Raw genomic sequence first — 26,374 nt, 5'->3', positions numbered from 1 at the left:
TGACCACCGACTGGAGCTCATAAATTATCATATTTTTTTTTTTGTATTTAGCACTACATCACTGATCAGCATTTCACTGAATCTGTTGTGGGCATTAGAAATGAGCAGTCCTTGAGTAAAGAGGAGGGGCGAGAGAGCATGCGGACCTATTGAGAGAGAGAGGCGGTTCAGCCCCGCTATGGTCTCAGCAGCACCGACTCAGGGAGTAGTACCAGACCACTGTGTTGTGCAGGAACAGGCACGACGTAGCTGAAAACCGCCAGCGGAGCAAATGAAAACGAAAACTAGTCTTTCATGTGGATTATTTCGGGAGGAAGACAGTCATTCGAAGCGAGGACATCATTAGCCAGTGCAACGGGAACGACCGACGAGGATTGGGATATTACCGTAAGATAACACCGCCGAATGGTTTCTCTTGCCCCGCCGCTAAGGTTAGTTAGCTTCCATCGCTGGCTGTCCGTTGGTTAGGGGGGTCTGTCTGTTGTTGGACGGTGGGGTCAGGCTATTCTTTGGAGGAGAAACATACACTGCAGTAGTTCCTTTTCTACATAGCCACACAGTTGGCCGAACATTTAGGAAATAACGTATAATTCAAGAGAGCAGTGTGACTAGCTAGCAGAATACCTCGTCACCGTACTACCAGTTGGCTAGCTAACGTCAGCTAGTTAATTATTTTATAAATCAAGAACACGTGCTACATGGCTAGCTAGGCTAAGCTAGCTAGTAGCTGACGGCGCTAGCTGCCAGTCCTAAGAAGTAACACTAGTTCTAGTTAACAGAATAACATTAACGTTATGTATGCAAATACGCCGCTTCTCACCCACCACCACCAACATCCGCTGACAATAAATAGATAATGTCAACTCGCCACTATTTAGCATCAGTCCAACTGGACATTTAACTAAGTTAGCCAACTTGACTATCCACAAAAGCGCCAGCTCTGCGTTTGTAAACATTGCTTTTATCTTACCGTTGACTAACGGTAGCTAGCTTAGCTGGTAACGCAATGTTTTGCTGTCAAATAGCGAAAAGCAGGTTTCCTTCCATCATCAGCGTAACGTTACGTCGATGGGCTTGATAAGCTATCATTTGCTAGGTAACGTTAGCTAACCAGCTTGATGTCAAGTCACAGACAAAAGTCAATGGGTACGGTAGCTAGCTACCAAACGTTAGCTAGTTAGCCGTCTATGGTTAGCTGTCATAGACTGATTACTCACAGGTTATAACTTGTATTGAGTTGGCGTGGAGTTTTCCATTTAAGTTAATTTTCAACATTTGGACTCCATTTATTAGATAGGTTAACGTTACATTAACAATCAGCTACAGTTAGTTAACCACCTGTAAGCTAGCGTTAACATTAGACATGGCTGTCTCGCGTGCCCTTTGAGTAATATTGTTAAACTTCCAAAAGCAGATCTTTACAAACATGCTGTTAACATCTTAATGCAATAACCAAAGCCCTCTTGTGCAATGCAGTGAGCCAGAACATTGGCCAAAATTAGCTGCTCATTAACATTCAAATAGAAACATTGTTGCTATTGAAAGAAGCGGATGTTTGGTTCTTCAGCTACCCAATCACTACAACCACCTCCATGATGAGCCATGATCACTTGTGTAGCCTACTTGTTGTTTCGGCTGTCACTTCCCAGTTTGTTTAGAAGAGTAGTAAGTTAGAACACCTGGGGGTTAATTTCTGTCCATTGAATGGGCGCATTATCAATGCCTCTGAAAATGATAGCGACTGGATCTAAATAACTATCACACTGCTAAAACGTGGATCTGAATGCTTTTTGGTGAAATCTCCATGCCATTGTAATTGACGTTAGGACTACATACCAGCAGTATAAAATGTTAAACTGTAACCACCCTTACATCCACACTTCAAAGGATTATGAAAACATACCCCAAAACAGCCAGGACCAGGTTTTGGAAACAATACAACAACCATTTATGTATTTTTTAACTGGTTATGTGTTGGGCTACACCTGATTAAAACTACCACTGTGAAACTGCACTGCCTCACCATAATTTGAATGGGCATAGCATTGGGGAATATTTATTTCTGTGTGGCTCTGACTTTTAATACCTCAGTTAATAAGGTCAAGAGCATGTTATTGTTTTGTTATTAAGCTAAATGCCACAGCCCAGACCAACTGTTTAATTACAATAAAAGACCCAGGGTAATGAGTTGCAAATGTCATTCAAAGCATATTTGAATAATATAATGCTTATGGTGGCTGTTAAACTTGATCAGTTTCCTATGTTGGGGTGTTTTGAAATTAAACATTATTCTGTAGAGGCTTCTTGTGAGTTGATATTGGTGATATTTGTTGTTCTGTTAATGTATGCTGACTCAAAACTCATTTAAGAGAAGTGAGAGCTGATAATATTTAATGTGCATGGAGAGCTTCAGTGTTTTTATTGCCTACAATCCTAAGATGAAGTGAGTCCCTCTCCTCTCTTAAACAGGGTCAGCTGCCACAAGGCAGTGCAGAGATCACAAAGTCTACTGTTAATCCATGGTGGTGTGACAGTAGATGGTTCAGCTGCCTTTAAGTCCTGTGCAGTCATAGCACACTGTCATTTGGGTACAGCTAGGCTCGGTGGTTTGGATTGGAAAGAGTTAAAAGAGCGTGAGGAGATATCTCCCCCTTATCCAAAAGGGTAATGGGGGCAAAGATAATCCCGTGCTCAGTGTGGTGCCTCAGGGAGACTGTTTCACTACTAGTTCAATTTCTGCTCATATTATGAAACACGATGCAGTTATGAAACTGGAAAGGGGAGAGCTTCTTGTACATTTTATTGTCTGGGAGAGATGAATCCTCAGTGAATTCTTGTGGGAAGACACGGCATGTTGCACCACCTTAAATCACAGAAATGGTTGCTGATGAAAAGGCAAAAAGTCTGACCTTCACAGACATAATTGTCAAAAATTGTTGCTTTTCAGATGTCACCTTACTGTCACTTCTTCTGTTTCTGCAAGTCACAATGTAAAAATATAAAGCATGGTAACTCGTGAAATGTTTGCCTAGAGAAACTTAGTGTTATTGTTTAGAGATGAGTAGATGTAGATGGGGAGGTGCTGAGGATGTTTGTGTGTGCCAAGTTGACAGCAGGTCAAACAATACAGTTTACTTCCTAAACAGCTATGGGCTAGTGAGCGCAGTGTTGAGCAGCGCTCCTGGTGTGTCCTGGGAGGTTCCACTGTTGCTTTGAATGAGGAACTCAGCCATCAGGCTATTCCCTTTTCATGGCCATTCACAGTGAAAGCTGCTTTCAATCCTCCTTTGACCAAAGGCAGCGTTGGCCATCGTTTGGTTACACTTAACATTTGTTTGCAGTGTTTTTTATGTTGATATGTCAAGTTATATAATGAATTGGCTGAGGAATTTCATTATAAAGTAAATGCTTACCGTTTGCTTTTTCAGTAGAAGCAGAGTGACTATTTCCAGTGCCAAATACAGGAAAATGCACTTATTTGGTGGTTCATTGCCATAACCAGAGGACGTTTTAGATCCTTTGAAACTCATTCAGATCCTTTGAAACCCATTCAGTGATGATAATATTAATTGTTTTAGAATTTGGTTTATTATTAATTTATGTTCTGTTCTGAGTCACTATGGAAGCATGCTCTTCTTCTAGCCATGCCAAGTATCTACCTCAGATTTGCCCATCTGAAATCAGTTTGCATAGTGAAGTGGAATGGTCATGTGACCTGACTAGGGCTGGGTACCGAAGGTTGGTACTTTTTTGGCACTGACCGAACCAGGTCGGTACTACTGAGTTCCGTATGGGGAAAAAAGGCAATTTTCTGCGTTCCTCTGTACTAGCTAAGGTAGGGCTGGGCAATGTGGCCTAAAAATAAAATCTCTGATTTTTTTACACCTACACCCGATTTACGTTCTTAAAAACAAATGAAGTGTATGAAAAATACATGAAACGCCAGCGCATCTGTAATGTCTTTCCACCGGGGCCCCTTCTTGTCATATGGGATGCCGCTAATGTTACTTGCTTTTTAGCAGGCGTTTTGGGGCTGCCGCTAGCTTGTGCATCTCGCAGTGCCACACACTTCTCCACTCAGCTGCTGCCTCTGTCGGAGATGCTGGAATAAATTTGTCGCGCTGCTGCCTTTAGTTGCCACAGACTTTAGACAAACTTTACAACGGACAGTGGTTCGCTCGACGTTGGACGTTGCAAAACCGAACCACTTCCAAACGAGCTCCTCACTTGTAGAAGCGTGTGCTGCCGTCTTGATACCGTGTTTGTGTCTGAGGGGAAATCTCGGTGGGCGTTGTGATCAACTGCGGAAGCTCAGGGAAGCGGTGGGGCTTGATTGACAGAGCGCGATCTGTGCTGTATTTACCCAGGTTAAAGTGAATCTCGATTTTCATTTTTACACATCGTCCTAAACCATAAATTCGAATTAATTGATAAAATCGATTTATCGCCCAGCCCTAAGCTAAGGCCATTCCCCAGTTTAAACATATATTGTGCATGGAAGCTGAACTTTGTGTATGCTGTGCTTACTTGCACTTTGAAAACTATTCCCTAAAATAAAGTTGATTACCTCATGAAAAATATCAATAAAAAGTATTGATTTGGTACTGGTATTGAAATCAAGGTACCGATTCCGAAAACTTTCAAATACCCGGCCCTAGACATGACTGGTGTTCCGAGGTAAGATCTTATTCTTGGAGGCTGTATGATTATCTGCCATGGCCTTAGTTGGCATCTCAAGGGATAGCCAAATCCACTCTACCAATCAACATGCTTGTAAGAATACTTTCCACAAAGAAGAAACAATCTGATTGTTCAAAGGTAAGATTCTCTTATGTAGGCAAATCCAGTCGTGTTTCAATTCAGGTTGAACATTGCAGTTTATTTTGTATCCTTAAGAACTATTCCAGCAATGACCATTTCAAACTGAATATTGAACTGAAATTACAATTTAGTGTTAGGCTTTAATTACAGCACACCAAACCATGGAAATGGCACAATTTCGGTATGTTGTGGTGCACTTTATGAACGCTTAAGTTAACATGCAGAACCCAAAGGGGGAAATATGAGGCAGTCACCGTGAAACTGTCTCTCAGGCGCAATCCCTCCTTCCACCCAGCTTCTCGCTCACTGAATGAGTAACAACAGCTGTCTAGCATTTCTTGCTTGCTAGTGGACTGCACCTGGTAGGTTCCGTGTGTGGAGAATGTTATGCTTGACTCAGTGTGGTAGAGTGTTATGATCGAGCACAGCTGGTCTTTTGCAGTGCCTCAAATTAATCTCACAATCAAAGTGCCATTGAACTGGACACACAGCCACCTCAGTTCCCGTCGCTGCATTAGGGCTGATGTTGAGCAGCTTTACTGTTTACTGGGATTGCCAAATGGAAAGACCCTGGTCGCGTCAGGTTATTTAAGGAAAGTGCCTTTCTCATATTGCCATGACAACACACAGCACAGTTCATTTACCCTCCATGCCAACTCCTCCAAGTAGCCTATAGCCTGGCTGATGATTTTGTCCTCTTTGAGATTATTCTCTCTCTCTCTCTCTCTCTCTCTCTCTCTCTCTCTCTCTCTCTCTCTCTCTCTCTCTCTCTCTAATATTATCAATTATAACAACAGTATAATCAATCGCACCCTCTCTCTCTGGCATATTTAGGACGCAGTTGTAGAACTCGTTACACAGAGGGGGTTGGGTATATTGGGGCTGCTGGCCCTGGGGTTAATGGGGTCTGGCGGCTAGACTGATCCTGGGCCTGTCGCTCTGTGGAGCTCACCAGGGCCACAGCAGGATTTATGGAGAAGAGTTTTCATTACAGCAGACTGGCCAAAGGGCTGCCTTAGTCGGGCGGAAGAGAACCTCAAGTTGGACCTCAGTGGGCATATATTTAAATGGAGAGAAGCAGACACAGATGTCCATGTTGATTTTCATCCTGTTTCATTTGCTCTTCCTTGAGGTATAATTGATGGGCTATATGTTGCTGTGGTGCAGTGATTGTTTTGTAATCAAAATGGTCCTCAGCAACAGGTCAGTTGGAGACTTAAGAATTCTTTCACCTCCATGAAAGGCTTATCAATAGTCTCTTTTGTCATCACCAGATTGTTAGCTTAATAAGTGGCAGTGATAACATTATCTTTAGTCACTGCATAAGTTATTTGTGGCTATGGGCATCAAATGTCCAGCTGATTATCTTCTGCAATCAGCGCAATAATCTTACCCAGCAATGGGTGACAGATGATGGAAGAGGCCAGAGAAATTCTGTAGTCACTTGTTGGGAATGAAATGCACGGGTTTGTGTGTTGTATCTGTGGCATTTAGTGCTGAGCAATTTAGTGTTCTTTTGGTTTCGGTTCAGTTATTGAAAATTTCGATTTTTGGTTTAGATTGTTTTACTCTGTGCCTGTGAATTTATTTAAAAATACATTTTTTGGCCTCAGGAGAAGACTGTACTGCCCCCCACCTTTTCCTCCATATGAAACTGCCCTTTCTCTTCTTTCCTGGCTGCTCTGCTGATGCTCCTTCCTGCTGCTCAGTTGTCACCCTTTCCTCACATTATAATACAGTAGGGCTGAAACGATTCCTCGAGAAACTCGAGTAACTCGATTACAAAAAATCATCGATGCAAAGAATTTGCATCGAAGCTTTGTTTAATCCATATAACTATATACACGCTCACTGTGTTTCACACGGATGATTATTACTGTTGCACAACGCGCTGGAGAAAGAAAGAGAAAATAGCGAGGGGCGAAGAGAAGAGACAGGCCAGAGAAAACGACAGAAAGTGTCCAAAGTTTGGGATCCAGTGTTGCCAACTTGGCGACTTTGTCGCTAGACTTAGCGACTTTTCAGACCCCCCTGGCAACTTTATTTCTCAAAAGCGACTAGCGCCAAATCTGCCGACTTTTTCTGACCATGGGAAGCAATGTTAATGTGTTGAATCCCAAAGCATTTGGCAATAAATTGGTTCGGCTGATGCCGCTTTTCTCTACTTGCTTGTCTAATCCAGAGAGGTCTGATGATCATAGCGCTTCCCACACAGTGTAGCTCCCTCCCTCCGCTGAGAGCAGGGACTGTAGGATAGGGTCCACTTGTAATTGCTACCGGCGTACACCGAAACTGGCCCGGGTGGGCGGAGTCAGCACTTAATATTAAAACGGGATGAGATGAAGGCTAGTAAAGAATGTACGTTAATTATGGCTATATGTAATGGCTAGTTAAGAACGTAAATCAATATGGTGGCTAGTTATGATGTCCCTAAGTTAGCTAAGTTTTGCTCAAGAAAATAACCACAGAAAATAAAATGCTGCAGTCAATTTGTGAAAGCCTGAGCTTCATTCATGTTATTACCGTATTATGATAGTCACACACACACACACACACACACCTACTCAAAATATCAGGTGGTGTAAGTAGCAGTTAGAGCCTAAAATGCACTAATCCAATACAGCAGGTATATTCAGTTTAGTTTGATTGCAGTGAGTAGCGTCAGCAGGCGTAGGGCAACCCTTCAACATAGTAAATAAATGTACATTAGCCAGTCTTATGAACTTGTATGATATTTAGGCCTAGTAATAAATATCAATAATTACTATTTCACCTCTTTTTCAGTAAATCACAGCTTTTCTCTTTTGTATATTTACTAGTGCTCTTTAATAAAGCAAAAGTATTTCTTATCCGATTACTCGATTAATCGATGGAATAATCGGTAGAATACTCGATTACTAAAATAATCGATAGCTGCAGCCCTATAATACAGTGACAAAGGACAACATTGAGTGACAGCACATTATTGCTTATCATATGTTACCCTTTTTTACTCAATAATAGGCCTATGTAGTAGCAGGGCCCAACACAAACTTTTAGAAGTGATTGCCGGGCTGGCAACCAGGCATCGGCTTTTGGTTGCCAAAATTGACAGTATGGTTGCCATATTTGAATGGATTGTATGTGGAGTGATTAAGGTCCTATATAATTATACCCCATATTTCAATTACGGAACGATGATCTAAGGAATGTTTAAACATATACACATATAAACATAACACAAATTTAGCTTTGGTCTAGTGTTTCTTTAATAGTTTAACTTAGCATTTAACTGGCCTTTGGTCTTAACCAGGTCTCCCTTGCAAATAATATTCCCTGATCTCAATGGGACTAGGTTTAATAAAATGAAAAAGAATAAATAATATGGTTAAATAATATTTGATTGCGAACCAATTACGCCCATGGAAGTATTGTATCACTATGTTTTATTATATTTATATTTACAAGAAATGTGTTATATTCCGACCCTTTGCCTCTGCGCAGAGGTCACATGTGGTGAACTTTGACCTCCAAAATCCCATGACTGACCAATAGAAAAGCTGCTTTGAGCGTGTTGACCTCTGACAGATAATCGAACATGGCGGGGTCTATAATTTGCGGCAGTGTCGCATCATAAAATTTTAGACAATGCTGCTTTAGCAGAGTACACAAATAAGCAAAAAAATATGCAGCGTGGGTTGCAGTCATCTGTGAGGCAGGACTACAGTACACTTATGCGCATAATGATTTGATAGATGTTTTAGTTACCCTAGTGATACTAGCATGCTAGCAGCTAATAACTAACTATCTACGGAAAGTTAAAGTCTTGCAAATTTGGTAACTGCACATGAACGCAATGTAGCCCTTGTTGACTTTTGGTGAAGATTTATATTCTTTTTTCCAGAAAAAGTGATTGCCAACAGGGGCAACCAGACGGCACAATATGATTGATATTTTGGTCTAAGTCTGGTTGTCAAAGGCAACCGTTATTGTCAAGCACTGAATAGCTTATATCAAAATATGTTATGATGTATGATTGCAGCAGCCCCTTTCTGATTGTAGGTTTAACTGAATCCTGTTTTTTTTTTAATCCCGTTATCTCGAGATTGCACTTACTTATCTCGTTATCTCAAGATAACAAATTAATGGTTTTGTTGGGCCTAGTAAGCCTGATAGTGTTGCCTGATGTGTGGAATTGACAGTGTCAGAAGGAGAGATCATTATTGATCAGTGTAATTACTTGAATCAAGGTATGACAAATATAGCCAAATCCACCCTACCAATCAACATCCTTTTAAGAAAAGTGGTTTCCACAAAGAAGAAACAATCTGATTGTTCAAAGGTAAGATTCTCTTATGTATGCGAATCCAGTCGTGTTTCAATTCAGGTTGAACATTGCCGTTTAGGTTTCCTTTAGAACTATTCCAACAATGACCATTTCAGACTGAATATTGAACTAAAATTCCAATTTAGTGTTAGGCTTTAATTACAGCACACTAAACTATGGACAAGGCACAACTTTGGTATGTTGTGGTGCACTTTATGAACGCTTACATTAACATGCAGAGGATCTGACAATGTCAGAAGGAAAGATCATGATTGATCAATGCAATTACTTGAATCAAGGTATGACAGGTACAAATTACAACCACAATCAGTAACCTACTTAAAGCTGCTGTAGGCAACTTTGGAGAAATGAGCAAATTTGAAAGTATACAACAAAAAAATCCACCCCTCCCTCTCTGCTCCCTCTCACCAAAAAAGGCTCAGGCGCATGCATGCCTGTAAATTGAGACAAATTGATGAATTCCAAACTTTTTACGTAAAACGCAACTCTGCTAGCTTAGTGCAATTGTAACTAAAACATTTGCCAGCAAAAATATTTTTTGTCAGCATAGTCATTGGGGTTACAAAGAGACATTGCTATAAACCTTGGTCAAACGAGGTTCACTCTGCACTGGAGAGAGCGCCATCTGGGCAAACTTGATAAATTCCAAACCTTTTATGCAAAACACAGCACTGCTAGCTCAGTCTAGTTGCTAATTAAATATTTGCTAGCAAAAAATATATTATTTTGTCACACATAGATTAGCTACCGCAGTTGCAAAGCTATAGCTACCTAACACCGGTTGACTGACTGACCTGAATCTGCCTCCTTCCTGATGAACATGTCTTGTGCCGTGGGAAAAATTAAACAAGTTTATTCTGGTCCCAGTATTCAGTTTGCATGAAGGCCATTTCACGACACCTGTTCAGTGGATATATTTGTTTTCTCTCTGCAGTTTGCAAGGTGGTCAGAACTAGATTGAGCTATATGTATGTGTGATTGACAGGCAGTAGGGAGGGACACGTCGCAGAGAGCTGGTTGATTGAGGCCTACCGGGAGCGGTGAGATTATGGAGAGCTTGAAAATAGAGGTGGGGGTGATCACAGAGGCCCGATCTTCTCTCAGACCATTTGAATTACTGATAGCTGAAAAGGTGTCATGAAATTTTTGCTAAATAATACAAAAAGAAGGTTGCCTACCCCAGGTTTAAGTCGTGATCTCAAGAAAACCATTCTTTGTTATCTCACAATAAGATAATTAAATTGTGATCACGAAAATAAAGTTTGATAATTAAGGATTTAAAAAATGTATATGAGCAACCACGGCCATTCAGCTTCGGTAGTGCAGTGACAAGCAACAAACTGATTTTTAAATGAATCCACGGAAACTGGGTTATTAGAGAAGTCGTGTTACTTCAAACCATGTAAACGTAAATAAAATCTTGCCTTAAGTTGATTACTCCCAGTAACTGTGGTATTGGTGTGCATGTAAACATACTCATTGGTTACTTTTGGTCTACAGTTGGTGCTCCTTTTGAGTTGCGCTGTGTCTTTGCCAATGCAAACTGAGTAAAGATGCAAAGTTGAAATGAAGCCTATCTATTCAGTCTACTCCAATAATGATGGACTTGATGTTTTAAGTTGCGTTTGTGTGTGTATATATATCTTAAGTAGATATATTGGCTGCATTTTAATTGACATTTCATTTAGCATGCTCAGCATCTTTGTTCACTCAAGCCCCTTACTCCATTAACTATAATCTAATGAGGCTAACATTAGCTAACTTGCTACTGCAACATTAGGTGACTATTATACTCCTGTTTGATTATCACTTGTTTTGTGAAGCAATTATAACATACAACTAATTAGAAATAGATTACCTCCATGATTATTTGATTAGATTGAATAGAGGAATAAAGAACATTTCATACACAGGCCCCCAATTTGGAATGTGCTCCAAATCTCTTAGAAATGTGAGATTAATATAGAAACATGATTTATAATTTTAATGTAGCTGTCTAGCATATGACTGTTTTGCTGATCTTGACCCTCATCATTCGTTACATCATGGCAAGTGATGATGATGTACCCTAGTTCCATGTTGCTTCCATTTGGCTCTTGCCCTCTGCTCATGCCTGGACATGCCATGTGTTGGACACTGTACTGGACTGCTGTAGGACTGAGTCCATCCTATAACTGTGAACCCAGTGAGATGCAACAGGCTGCATTTATTACTTTTAGAACATCTCAAAGATATCCAGCAACTGATGTTGTTCAGTACAGAATATATCAACTTGATTGTCATGAAATGTATCACAGTCTAATGAAATGACACCATGTCCATCATTGCTGTGTTGTGTAGCCCATGTGAGCTACTTAAAAATTATTTTTTACTATATTTTTTATATTTGTTTAAAAACCCGTTCCTCCACAACTACTTGTTTTTTGTATGTACTGAACTGTACTGAAGCAGATCATTGGGGCTACTGATCTGAGTTAGCATTGCATCTTTATTACTGGTTTTAAACATATTACTTTCAAAATAAATCCTTCCCAATACTGGGGTTATACATTTAGTATGACAGGAGTAGCCACAGTAACTCATACGATTAATTTATAAAGCTTTTCTATTTTGATTTTCCTGGCTATGCAATGGGGGAGTTGCCGGTAAAAGCAGATACCCGTATTTAAACACACAGAAAGAGAGACAGACAGAGGATTAGCAGAGATTAGAAATGGCTCTGTGGTAAGTGATTCACTTGACTCTGTTACGCAACACAGATGACAGCATTTTATAGGACATTACTCTTGTTTGTGTGTAGGCTGCTACAGCTGTGGGTGGCGTTATATTTAACTCTGTGATTAGCTTAACTTTTCTGTTGAACCGGCTATGAATCCTTTTCTATTGCTATGAATGTCTTGTGTTGGACTAGGTGTGTGTGTGTGTTACAGGATAGTTTGTTTTTCACATTCTGGAAAGCTTGTTTGTAAGGGCAGCCAAGGGCATACGCCTTAGGGGCGATTAGCTCACAGTGGGAATGTGAGTGACATGTAACAGTGAAAGGTATGTAGGCCTAAGTGGAGTGTTATTACAGGTTATTGTGTACTTGTGTGGGAGGATTGGCCTCCTGTCTTGACATGTGCACTGGATCAATGACATTGCTACACTGAAGTTTGGAACAAGTTCGTCCTCTGCATGCATCAAAACATCACACTGGTGGCGTGATATCTTGTCTATCTTCTAAAAGGTATTTATTTTTTTGTATTTGTATTCCACACAATCCCTCTATTTTATGTCCATAATTCAGAATCATCCATATCAAATCTAGGTAGGATATCTTGTTTGGTAAATAGTCTGTGTACACAAACACAGGCAAGTATGGCCATGAGTGAGTGCAAATGCTTGTGTATTTGCTTACACACACACACACACACACACACACACACACACACATATTCACACTCACACCCTCACACACACTCGAACCCTCTCATGCATAAATGGAAGCTCTGTGAGGCGCAGGCTTCTGTCATGAGGAGCAAACAGAGGCACTCGGGTTGCATGCTACCATACAGAAGAACATTTCAAAGCTCTTGAATAATTAATCAGTAGTGAGGAGGAAGTAGGTCAGCCCAGCAGACAAGAGCACTCCTCTGTTTTATTTCCTGCTCCTCAGGATGGAGAGCTGAATGTCAGGTAGGCTTTACGAGCAGAGCCAGCAGAGACTGAAGAGGGATCTGCAATGTGAGGCCTCACACATCAGAGTTGTGCTGTCGGATTGTGTCCCGGGGGACTCGGGGTGTTAGGTGTAGTGCTATCTGCGGGGATCTGTAGAGAGTGAGTGTGTATTGCTCTGAATGATTATGTGTCAGTGTGTCTCTGTGAACAGAAGGAATAGCTTTCAGCTCCTCCAGTGTGTTTTGGTGGAGCGCCTGTGCCTCCATGGTTACAGGGATTCGTAGTTGGCTGTTGAGGCGGAGTGTGAAGGCCCCAGCTCTGGGCCCGCCAGCAGGGAGGGGGAGGGGACGGCCTTATGTAATCCACGCAGTGTGGCTGAGGTGGCCGGCAGCAGGGGAACAGGCAGGAAATCCAATAGCTGCTCTGCTGTCCAGCCTGGATACAGCTGGATGACCACATCTGGAGGAACAGGCCAGCCAATCACTGGCCCTGTTCATCTCTCTCCTCCTCTCCTCTCTCCCCTGTCAGACATGCTCTATTGTCTGTGTTTTGAGACATCATTAGTCCTGATTGTGCTATTTTCAGTGCTAATGATGGGAATGATCTGCTACTAAATGAAAGCATGCCATGTGATTATGTGCCAGCCCAAAGTGAGTTTATTTATTTTTATTTATTTTTGAATCTGTGGCACTTGCATCAGGACATCAGACAATAATTTCTAGCCAATCAGAAACACAGTGTTTTACTTAATTGAATTAGGCTTATTGTTTGGAAATGTAGCAATGGGAGACAGACTTGATTGCTCTTTTAAAATGTTTTTGGTCTTAGAGGCAAACATTTTAAATTTAGCGTTTGGTAACCCGTATGCTATCTTGGCTTGATATGGCAAGTTTAGGGCTGCAACGAATAAATATTTTCATGTTCAAATAATCTATGGATTACTTTTTCAATTAATCATTATCAAAATGTCAAAATGTCAAAAATACTGACATTACCAGTTACCAGACAGTTACCAGAGCCCAAACTGATGTCTTACATTTCTTAAAAAAAAAAAAAGTCTGACCACCAACCAAAACATCCCAAAAGTGTTCATTTTCTAATGATATGAAATGGAGAAAAGCAAAGAAGTCTTAGCATTTGTGAAGCTGTAACCATATTTTTACTCGACTAAAGCGATTAATCGATTATCAAAATTATAATCGATAACATTTTTTGTAGATCAATTAATTATCAAATCGTTTCAGCACTGGGCAAATTTACCCTTTTTTGTAAGATAAAAAGGTCAGACATATTTTAGGGGAAATTGGAAGACACCAGGCTTGTTTGTGTGGGCGGGGATGTGACTTTTCAGCTTTTCAAGGATGTTTCTAATTGCAGATTTGTCTTTTTTATGTTCAGTGTTGTTCCTGCTTTTTGTGTTCGTGCATGTGACATGAAAAGTACTGCATGTTAGTGTTGTATGTATCACAATATTACTTCATTTTCTCATGAGGTCTCATGATTGCTTCTTCTATTGTTTTGTACTCTGACAAAACTTAGCGGCTTAGCGGCCGCAGGTGTTGATACTTTCTTTACATTGGTGCTAATCATAATCTCGTTAACATGATGGGATGTGTGTCATTGAGTCAAATTCAAAATGAAAGGTGTGACAAACTGATTCAGGGAGATGATTGCACCTCTTTCACTCTCAGACAAATTACAGCCGTGTCATTAGAGTGTAGGTGTTTACACTTTTCTCACAGTCTCTTCAGCCGCTGACTGTGTGTTGTGACCGCAGATTCACATCCTGTCTGAAAGTTGAACAGAGGTTAGGCAAGATCAGCCTTGGGTGTCAGGGGATGTTCTTTCACTGTTTGGTACTAATAGCAAGCCACTAGCCACCTGCCTGCCAGGAGGTGTACTCAAACTGGCACACAGCATTAATTATATCACTTATTGCCTTTTAGAGGCTGTGTCTGTCACCTAGCATTTGATTTTACCTCAACGCTAGCAGCTCATTCTCTTGCTTGCCTCGTTGGCCAGTATTGGTTGGGGGACCTCATTTTGCCAGAAATGCCAGGATGTCTGCAAATAATTATGGGATTTAAGGATTTTTGGGATTCCTCTGTTAATATGAAACTATTTTTGGCTGGCAAACATAAATGAGATTGGCATTGATCCAACTAATATAGAGGAGAGCCCACAGATATTCCTGCTGTCTTTTCATACTTGCCTTGGGCTATATTGCTGTCCAGGAATGGGGTTCTTATTAATCTGTCAGTGTTCCACTAAGAAATAAATGTTTCAACTTGGATGCATCTTCATGGGGCTTCAGAAGTAGAGTAATGTTTTGTCTAAGGTTGACCAGGTGCATACTCACAAGCATTGTGATATTGTATTTAATCAAAGCTTACATGTCATATTGCATCCTGTTTGCTGTTTGCAGCCAAAATATGCTAAACATCTGTTCATTTGGGAAAAAAAGACTATCCTTTGTTTCGTTTTTGCCAAAGGCTAAATATGTAAACCTAGTCAATCAACTAATATAATAACATCTGTATTTTATTGATCTTGTGTTGTTGTCTTCCCCTTTCCAATGTCAGTGTGACAGTGTCTACCGGAAAAAAGTCATTCCGCCCTCTCAGCATTGTCTTGGGTCTCTGCTTGGCAGTGTAATGGGGGCCGTACTGTGGTTTGGCAGATCTTTGAGTGTTTTTCCCGCTGTTGCCCAACTACTAATGTAAAGGAGTTTCCACTTGCCTTCCCAGATTTTTTTACTGGTTGTTGTACTTCTGCTATTTCCTCCCCCTCTCTCCACTGTGTTTTTGGTTAGGTTGCTCCTGGCATGCTGTTGTCGACACATTGGCCAGGAGGAATAGACCAGAGATTCAAGATTGAGGTTTTATCCCTCAGAAAGCAGGCAGGAGAACATTTTTTGAGCCTCTAAAGAGAAATGCTAATCAGTTGGAGACTTTACTTGTGGGTCTGTGGCATTGCAATGCTGTAAGGAATTCCCCTGGTAGTTTTGATGAAACAGTTGATACACAAATGGGTGAAGTCACTTGGAAGGGTTTAGTGTTTCCATGGTGTCTGTCTTGAGGCCCAGTGCTTACCATATAGATTGACCTTGTTCCTGCACTCTGACCTTAAAAAACCTCTTGGGGCCCCAATGCTGAGGCTTCAATGGATTAATTGCAGTGGCTTTGTTTTCATGTTAGGAGGGGGGGATGTGAGGGGGGATCAGTGTGGGCACTCCTGATACCCTGTTAGTTGGCTGTGCAAATCACAGCCAAACCTCACCACTACTGTAAGAGGCTGTGAAACAAATAAAACGGGTGTGGCTCTTTAAAAGGACAAATTAGTATTAATGTCAGAGGTCCTGTCAGTTGTTTCCTTGTGAGTAGATGAAATTACTTTGACTGGGGTAGTGTTTGTTAGCATCTGTGGTTATGCCCTATTTCAACTAAGATAACATGTAAACACGTTAACACAAGTGTTCTGACCAAAGGCGATGAACTAGCCCTGACTTATTTATTTAGTGGGTTTAAGAAATTAGGTTACTATTAGTGGTATTTGTCCTGTTCCTTTTAGGAATTGGGTAATTAGAAGAGGTTTCACACACATTCAAATATATTTTTCATAGGAGCTGGACAAACACAGCAATCCACATAATCAAAAGAGGAATGTTTGCTCATTATTTGTATGCTCCCAGAAATGTAGACATTTTTTCAACAAACAGTGACAACAACGTTTCAACCAAATATGTCCATGTTTGGTTGCTTTTAGGCTGTTGCCACAGTTTGTTTAATAAATTAAACTTTTTTTGGGAGCATAAAAATAGTTTGATTACGCCTATTAGGAATTGGCCAATACTTTTATAATGATATTATTATTTATAGTCTATTTACAATATTGTGATATTGATATGCCATTGTCTATTGTAACATCAATACATGTAATTTTTTCCATTTTTCCCAATGTGTGCTGTCCAAATAAGACCAATACAACACTCAAAAGGCAAACTGGACCACCCATGCTAGAAGTAAAGACTAGAGTCACTTGGAAATAATTTGGAAAACAACCATGTCTGTTCATGTGTAGTGTTTGTGAGTGGTTCAGTATTTGGGGTGGGGGTAACTGAGTGAGAGGGCGAGTGAGCGAGAGCCTCCTTGTCCAGGGCCCTTCGGTAATGAGGATCCAGGGAGATAAATCCTTATGAGACCTGACAGGGTGCCACATTCCTAGGCTGAGAGTCCTAGCAGCCTCCCTCCCCTCAGCTCTCCAGGGCTCTGCTTTATAGACTTCTGATGCTGTTCCCAGACCAAGCTTTATGCCCATTACAGTTCACTCATCTGCCTTTTCACAACAGCCCCAACTCCGTGCCTTTGAATGGAGCAGCCTCCTCTTTAGGCTAAACTTCAATTTATTTGGCATATTAGGCTATTGCAAGATAATTGCAGCAATCCATGCTGACAGCCCTACACCCTAATGTAATTTTCTGTGTAAAAAAACTGGCAGGATATTTTTTTTTACGGGGCATATAATCAACAGTGCATTATTGTTGTTGCTGTGATGAATTGATCATGCCCCCGGCTCTAACAAGTTCTAAGCTGTGCTTTTAGGCTATTATCAAAGAAAAGATGTAACAAGTTTATGAATTCCTGGCATTCTGTTTGAGAGCTTGACAGTCAAGCTACCAACTCAGACTAGACAGGCATTTGATTGACTGTTTATCTCAGTAGAATTAAACCGTTGTTTGAAGTCGGGCTCTTGCTCTCCTTCTTGGCAGGCTGATAGCTGTCGGTATGCTCTGTGCTAGTGTTTCCACAGCCATTCCTAAAATGGAGAGAGGGGGTGGGGGGTGAGAGGATGAAATATTGGCTAGTGCCGCTGAAGGCTGAGGCCCACTCTAGCTCTGTAGAGGAGTTGAAGCAAAAAGGAGGGGAGAAGGAAAGCATGCTAGAGTGGGAGAGGGAGGTGACTGAGTTCATTCGCAGTGTTGGCAGTGAGCCAGCGGCTTGCCTGTGGGTGTCTGTAGCAGTGCCAGTGCATGTGTTTAGCCTCTCGTCTGGAAGGCCCTGCTCGCCTCAGTGTTTATGTCAAAGCTCTTTCATTGTATTGGCTCTCTCATCTTGATTCAGGTTTTTTTGTTCTCTGCAGATCTTGTGACTGCCTTCAGACCTGTTTTCTTCTCTCTCGGGGGAATCTCTCTGGACCCTCATCAAAGAGAGGCTTCCGAGGAGGACGGTTTATCTCACCCTCTCTTTGTCTTGTTGGCCTCTTTCTGTGCTCTTTGTTGAGCAGTCTCTCATATCATGTCAATGTGATTGGTTTCTCCTCATCTCGGCTTTCACCAACAGTCCACCCGAGGACTTTTAACTTTTAACATTTCCCTATGTGTGGTCTATTTATCCAGGTCTGTCTGAATAAAAGATCAGTGCGCACCAGTTTCTTCGACAGCTTTTTGAGGCCAGAGTTTAGACTAATAGACACAAGGTGATGCCTCTCCCCCTCCTCTATTTGGTGTGAGACTGACTGCAGTGTGTGCCTGTCTCGTGGCCTCTCAGAGCTTGTGTTTACAGAGCCCCTCTGTTCCTTAAAACCAGAGCCACGTTCAGCCTTTCGTAATACAGCCCTTTGCGTAACTGTGAAATCAAATGACACTTTGTGTTTGTGACAGTCAGTTAGGCAGGAAGGAAGGGCAGATAGTGCTCCTCTTTGTACTGCAAAAAAAGAGTAAAAACTAGAGCCAGACAAAGGAGACTGGCACATTGGCACTCCACCATAAGTCATACTGCCCTTTAGGTCATACTATCTCTGTGCAGTCGACTATATTCACTACTGTAAAAATGTAGGTGTCATATGTGGTGTTACATTGCCTTTCAATTTCATAGTGCCAAGAAGTTTAGGTGGTTCAAGGGTTGCTTACCACTGGATACTAGGGTTATCACCCAAACCCTGTCCAGGTTAGGAGTGTCCACTTTTACCACTAAACACACTGGGGATAACCTCTCATCCAGCTCCCCCACATCCAAGTTCAAATACTTCTTTTCTGATGTGAAAACGTCATCAAAATGAGCCATTTTCTAGGTTGTAACATTGCCAGAGGCTATCACTGCATCCTTCTTCATTTTCTGGCCAAATTTGGCTCGAAGAATTTCTAATCCAGTAAAATTTTAATTAACAGTGTCTGACAATCATAAAATGTGTAATTATAGGGGTAGAACAGTACATGGCAAAAACAAAACAGACTCACTTGATACAACACTTAGTTCAGGACTCACAAGGATGTGTTGACTGTTGGTTTACATCATGGCTAATGATTTGGGAAACTACATACTAAAAGCTAAAACACTTGCGGGGTCATGCCTGCAATTTTTTTCATAATTGGTGACATAATCATGTTAAATCAGTCATTATTTAATTAGTAAATTAAGCATTAGTTATTAATTATTCATTAGATGTACTACTGAAAGTCATTTCTGTAAGCTGTTACATTATTTGGTGCAGATCGGTCATAATATAAGCTAATTTAAAAAGTAAAAGGGCTAAAAATGAAATGGTAAACATTTGTGTTTTACTGGATATCCACAATTGCATTTTTCCCCTGCTTTATTTAAAACGTACGGAAGCGTGACTCTAAAACCAAGGTGTGAGCCATGAATTTTGTGAACTGTTCCACAACAAATTGATTATGCAGATAATTTATTGCATGCCAGTGTTACATGATTAGTACATCAGAGTGCACTCCTCCCTTTAAGCCCACCAGACATGAACTATTAATTTACTACAATTTGATCTTTAATGTAGGCAAATTTGTTCAAATGAACAAGTAGTACATTTCTCAAAGGTCATTGGCCATTGAACTCAATATCCACTCTTCAGCAGCACTTGGTATGAGACCAGTCTGTTGTTTGGGTTGTTTGTTAATGCTGGAATGCAACACTTAAAATTCTCATTGGGGTTGGAATAAAGGTAAATATTGAGAACATCAGCTTTTAATGGGCACTGATGACTTGATTGACCTATACATTTGAATAAGATTAGCATAAGTACACAATTTGGATTTAATATCCAATCAAATTTCCCCTTTTCTCAGCATTTATATTTATGCTTATTTCCTGTATGAACATGGTGTCCATATATTTCCTTGGGTTTAATTTAAAAACTGAAAATAGAAAATGACATTAGATGTTGCTGCATTGTCTGTGTCATTTTATATTACGCATTGCATTATCTTGAAATAAAAAGCATGTGGGCTTAATTGGTGAGTTGGCTTAGTAGGGGTGGCTTTCCACTTAGTCAACCTTATTACAGAGCAACAACACGACTCTCCAGCTTTCCTGTCAGGGTTTTGATCATTGCCATGTTGATGGCCCATATTTCTGCCACCGTGCCTCTCAGTGTGTGCCTCACACGGTGCTGAAACATGAGCTACGAGAGAAAAGCGTCATTACTCAGAGGCCCAGAGAAATGGCAGGAGTCCTAATGCCTCTTTTGGCAAGAGTCACAGGGACACGTCATGAGTACTAGTCCACCTACTACTACTATCAACACAGGCTTTTAGGAACGCCTTTGGTCTTAGAATGGCGCAAGGACCTGTGAAACCTGTCTGAACATTGAATTCATGTTGAAATGGACCTTGTAAATCATCAAATCCATTCCCAATTGAGGGTTAGATACTACTTTCTTAGTTCCACTTTAGTCCTTTTAAGCATTTTCTCCCATGTTAACAATACACTTCTGCTTATCAGTGGTGTTGTAATCTGCATGAAAACTGTAATGGGATTATGCCCCTTTCTTCCTACACGCCTTTTATTTTACTGTCTTTACTCCTGTGCAGAATAAACATCTCATCTCTCAGCTTTTACAGAGAGGGTATGTGTGGGTGTACTCAAGCATAATGCAGGCCTGTTTTTGCTTATACCATGATTCTTAGGCCATATATGGCGCACTCCCAGGAGATGAGGCCACTCTGCTGGTTTGCAAAATGTCCTCTTGAGTTAAAACTTAGTGTCTGACAGTCAAGGCCTATGTCTCTATCTGTCATTGAGTTATTTATGTCGCCCCTAAAGCCCTGTTAAACCCGGGGCATTTTTGGTTTACCAACTAGCTGCTTGACTTGGCTGGTCTCTGTCTGTCTGTGAGCCTTCAGAGTGAGGACAGTGGGTCATTGAGTAAGGAGTGAAGGAGGGGTGCAGTCTAGCAGGTGCAGGGATTCCGACTCCTCTACTAGGAGCAACGGAGGCAGGAGCAGCTGTGGCAGGGCGCTGATGGCACCCTGACATCCGGAGCAGACAGACACACACATTCATCTCTAGCTACACTGGAGATGCTAGCCAGAAAACCATTGCCAAGCTAGAGTAATGCGTGATATTTTATGCATTGTTCTTCGCAGGTATGAGAGCGTCCAAGACGATCTCTCTGAAGTTGCTCATCTACAACAAATGTCTCATGGCTACTGTTTCTTTCTCTACAGGTTGCTGGCTACGAGACGCAGCCGATAATGCGTGGCATCTGCTCTGCAGCCCCACCCACTTCCTGCCTGTAGAGGAAGCGGCTGTGCCAGCATGTCCTCTCATCCCCAGTCTGTGCCGCCGGGCCGAAGGGCTGTGGACACACGCCACCTGCCAAACCCTGCCTCTCTGCCACTGCAGCTGCAACGGGCACACACGGTAAGAGACCTGGCACACAATGGGTTTAATAGCACCACCTGTAGTGCCTCACTGTATTTGGAGTTCTGGCTCTGCCTGCTTAGTGGATATTTAGTAAACAGGGCATTACCCTGCACCACTGGAGAGGGCCTGACCCCAGGGGCCCCCAGTGGTGTTTTTCCAACAGTAACATTCCCAGCATTACAGCGTTGTGCACACAGATCTGCTCCCTCATTAGATGTTTGAGTTGAAAGTTCATGTTGTCGTTGTGGAGTCATATCAAGTCCGTCCCCATTATTTCCACCCACATCTCCCAATTATCCAGAGTATTTTCTTCTAAGCATCAGAGGCGAAGCTGTCTGGGCTTCCAAGAAGTTGCAACTATGTTGAAATCCATTTGGTGGCCTCCAGTGTTTGCAAGGGGCTCTCTTTTTTTCTAAGGCGAGAGAATCCAAGGCTTACCCCCTAGGATCCCCACAGCTGCACCTCCAGTTAATCCCACCACTCCCCCTCGTCATCACATTCAGCAGGAGATGAGGGTAGACAGGCTGCATCCCACAATCCCTTACTGGCAGAGGCGCAGGTGTACAGTAGCAGCATGGGTTACCCCATTCTTGTGAGAGGCAAATGGAAGGAGAGGAAGAAATGAGAACTGGAGAGAAAAGGATTGTGAATTATGGACAAAACAAAGCAGGGAATGAAAAAAGAGTAATAGTGCTTTCATTTTTTGGAATCTGTGCATCTTACTTGGGGAGGATGGTTTGGTACATGTATACACGTTTCCTGGGCCTATGCTGATGATTTTGTGGTTGTGTGTTCCAGGAAGTGGGACTGGTGGACTACCACCCTCATGCCAGGGACTACAGCTCCCACCTGGCCCAGCCACATCGCCGCCGGCCCTCCCTGCTCTCCGAGTTCCAGCCGGGGAATGAGAGGTAGGTGCTGCATGCTCATACATAAGTCTCCTCTCCCATGAGGAATGCGTTGGCATCTTTTTAGAGGTTCTTGAGCCCTTGTGTATTGTATTACGTTGTCATTTTCAGGGGGTGCTATGTATTGTACAGTGTATTGCAGCAGGATTGTGTGCAGAACAAATACAGCCTTGGTATACATAAAGGAAATCTTAAACTCCACCTTGACACCTTAAAGTGGACAAAAGTCACTACATGTGAAAATATCATGCGCTTACTTGTTTTCTGCAATGCCATTATAAAGCCTCGTGAGTAAGAAACTCCTTTGTTTTCCTCAGACTCTAGATTACATGGCATTTTCATGAAATACATTTTTTGTTAGATGAAGTGAAAGCCAAAACACAAAATAGAAAGCAAATATCTCAACAATAGAAAAATATGACAGACATCAATCTCCTCTACTCTAGTCAAGATAAGAATTGTATACCACTCACATGAAAATGGTAGTATTGCCCGTTAATGTGTTTGTCCTTGTCGTGATTCTTGATGACTGAGGAACAAAGCGTTCAGTGGAAGCCTCATGTAGGCTGCATTTTTATGCTGTATTATTCTACTAAAGCCTCTGCCTGTTAACCCTCCCCCAGTGTAATCCTTACGTAATTGGCATCCGCAAACCGTTCCTCTGTAATGTAGTGTTAAACGGCTCTGCAGGGCAATGGAGCATGCAAAGTTTTTGCCATCTTCAATAGACCGACAGTAAGTCAAGCACAGCATTGTATGCATAGTACTTTCTCCCCGGAGACTCGGGTCTTGTACCTACCAAAGTGGTTTATTATTTATATAGTCATGGTTTTTTTGAGGATGAGTCTTGATGAGTGCTTATGAATAATTTATGTGCATTCCATGAATTTTGCATGATGCACAGAGGATAAGCCACAAGAATATTTTTTTTCTCTCCAGTTGATTGTCATGGCAAATTTTCTTGCATATGTTAAAACATGCAAGAAGCTGGAGTATTTTCTTTCTCAATAGGTCCATGGTGACTAGATGATCTGTCAAAATCATTTGTGCCTTTCTTGTCTCTTTCCATCCTTCGTTTGCATTGGGTGGCTGTGTTTTTCTAGAAATCCACCTGCAGATCTTTGTGTGTGTGTGTGTGTGGAGGTGTGCCTTTCAAATGATGTCAAATAAGTCGTGCAACACTAGCCTCAGGAATGCGATAGAGATACAATGGCAGACAGCAGATGGTAGAGTGTTTCTGCGGCAGTGTGTGGTGGCGTCTTCAAGTATCAATCAGACGGGATTATGGTCTCGCTGGGTCATTGTAAAGCACAGGGCTGTGTATTGCTCCTGTCCACTGGTGCTATCACTAGCCTAGCCCACAGTCTGGGAACACTGGGTCATGGACTGGGTGCAGAAATAATAATAATAATAAATGCTATACTGTTAAACTGCCTCCTACTAGCTGTCTGATATGCAGACACCCTTCAATCATTGGTGCTTTGCTAGAAAATGGCAGCTTCTCATTGGCTTTCAGCACACATGCCATTTGTTCCTGGAAGATAGACGGCTTGTAAGACTTCAGCAGCAGTTGTTTTTCAATAGATGAAAAAATAAGAATGATATTGAATGGGGAGACTAGCAGTTAGCCCACGTTTCTTTGTTGGGACTGTGAAATAAACTGCTGGTCTTGCTGGCAGGCATCAGTGGGTGGGGAGTCTTTTAGTCAAATATCAGGCCTTCAGCATTCCTTTAGAGCACTGAGAATCCAGTCTGAAGCCCTCATTCTGCATTTTCATTCAGACTCTGAATAGTGTAACTCTGGCCTTGGCAACCCTTCAGTCTATTCTCCTCTTGGATGCATGCTAGTCTTTTCATAAGTCTCAGTAATTCTGCACACCATGTCTCCATGTCTAGCAAGCTCAGGGTTGTTCATATTCTGATCGAAAATGTAAGTAATAACAAGGCCTTGGAAATTGCGCTTTCAGTTAGGCAACTATAGGCTAGGTGATGAGTCTGCTATGTATTTAGTCCTCCAAATTTTGCTGGCAACCCAAATTACAGGTCAGAAAACCACAACAGTGTAGTGGCTGGTGAGCCACTGTGCTAGTATTTGTTTCATCCTCCTCCCTACTCCAGGCAATATCTCAGTCACTCCGCCTCTTCCCATCTGTCTCGGATCACCCAGGCTACTTGAGAAGGAGAGAGAGTGCATTTTAAAGCAAGCATAGCAAGCAGTAGAAACCACTTAACAGGGTTTCTTTTCTGGCCCAGATAAGCACTACAGTGCTAACAAATCTGGTGGCATAATGCAGCATAAGTTTGTTCAGTGGCTCTGGTTATTCTGCTGTCATTTATCTATGAACTTTGATTAATGGAGTAGATGGATATTTAAATGGTATTCTTTGTATCTTCCAAGCTGTTGTGTCGGGCTGGATATCTCAGCTCAGTTCAATAACCAAAACCCATCATTCATCCTTAGTGGACTAACAACAGGCTAATCATTAATCATTTTTACAATATTGCGATACTTGTGTTTGATAAATTGGGTGAAGACTGATTAGACCTACTGCAATTTTTATATTAGTGATGTCATTTTGAAATATGATTGGTTTAGTGTGATGTGATTCATTGTGGACCCTCGTTCCCTTCAAACTGATGGGTCAGCCGTTTTCGTCTTAGTGAACAAGCAGCCTAACAGCATTAGTTTCCAGTCTCGGTGGCCCTGGTTTTCTAACAAGACTTGATAAAATTGAAAGAAAGACCCCAACCCTTTTTTTTTTTTAAAAGAACAATCACAAATATGTAAAGACGACTTATTGGCATGTTGAGAGAAATTGCCGGAGGTCACCTGCATTGAAGGTGTCTCTCTCCACTTTAAAACCTTTAGTTCTAGCTTTAAAACATACCATGAACGACAAGCAGAGTTGTAGTTTATGTATATGTGCAGCAGGTAGTAAACCTATTTTTTCCACCCGGAAGCCGCAGTGCCTGGTGGATTCCAAAGTTTGCCTTCCACTCTCATTAACTTAGAAGGCAAATTGATTTTTAGAACAGAAAACGGCTTCCAAATAATAACGGATTATCTGCCAAAGTGGTGGGTAGAGTAGATTTACCAGCCACAGTGAATTCTATCCAGCATTTGGTGGGTGTAAATTTCTGACTCTTTTTGTTTTGGCTATTAACTATTGGGCAATGTGGTTTCCATTCAACCATATGAAGAGATAAGTCGAGGGCTTGAGCAAATTCTGTATGTTGTTTTTAGACTCTCCCCATTGTCCCTCGTCTCTGTGCTTTCTCAGTTTCACTCATCCCAGCTGTGGTGCAGCTAGCCTGGCTTCTCTCTCTCCCAGCCTCCCCGACTCCCTGCACAGCTGCTGAGCTGCTCCTCCGGGGAACGGCGGAGAGATTGGCAGCGGCACAAACTCCGTAGCGCTTCCACAATAACACGCTGCTATCGGCATGCATGATCTCTGCTCTACTCGTAATGGGGCCCAAGCCAGTGAGAAACTAATGGAGCTGTTGTGGGGTGTTGTGTCGTATTGCCCTCCGCCTTCCCACCCATCCCATACGCCCCACCCCCACCCCTACACACATCTCTCTCTCTTCTCACTCCTGACAAATCCTCCCCAGGGATCAGATTATGCTGCACGCTCAAGAGAGAGAGAGAGAGAGAGAGAGAGAGATAGAGGGAGAGGGAGGGAGAGAGAGAGAGAGCGAGAGAGAGAGAGAGAGAGAGAGAGAGCTAGAGCTTGATGATGTGATTATGTAAGTGCCAACCCTCTATGGAAATCAGGAAGTGTGTGAGTGAATGAGTGAGAAAGGGGGGAGGCTGGGCTGACTGGCTTTCTTTCACACACCATCTGGGCATTCATTTTTGCCACCTATTTTTCCCAGCACTGTTAAGGCAATTACACAGACATACATCCACAATCCATTTCTGTCCATGACACCCCATGGCACCTTTTAACATGCAGATTTAGCACTGCATATTACATAAGTAACATATCTATTCTATATAAACC

General features: G+C 41.8%; 1 protein-coding gene across 4 annotated transcripts in view; it reads left to right on the top strand.

Annotated features, from left to right (window-relative positions):
- Positions 1-237: 237 nt before the first annotated feature.
- The window catches only part of ncor2 (nuclear receptor corepressor 2), a 90,555-nt gene continuing 64,418 nt past the window's right edge, over positions 238-26,374 (top strand). For all 4 annotated transcript variants that reach the window (XM_078285006.1, XM_078285007.1, XM_078285005.1 and 1 more), the window contains exons 1-3: positions 238-387; positions 21,264-21,459; positions 22,261-22,373. In XM_078285006.1, the coding sequence (XP_078141132.1) occupies positions 21,355-21,459; positions 22,261-22,373 (218 nt within the window). In that variant the 5' untranslated portion in view covers positions 238-387; positions 21,264-21,354. The remainder of the gene's footprint in view (positions 388-21,263; positions 21,460-22,260; positions 22,374-26,374) is intronic.

Source organism: Centroberyx gerrardi, chromosome 8 (genome assembly GCF_048128805.1).
Source record: "Centroberyx gerrardi isolate f3 chromosome 8, fCenGer3.hap1.cur.20231027, whole genome shotgun sequence".
Classification (NCBI taxonomy): Eukaryota; Metazoa; Chordata; class Actinopteri; order Beryciformes; family Berycidae; genus Centroberyx; species Centroberyx gerrardi.
This window is presented reverse-complemented; position numbering and strand designations above follow the sequence as displayed.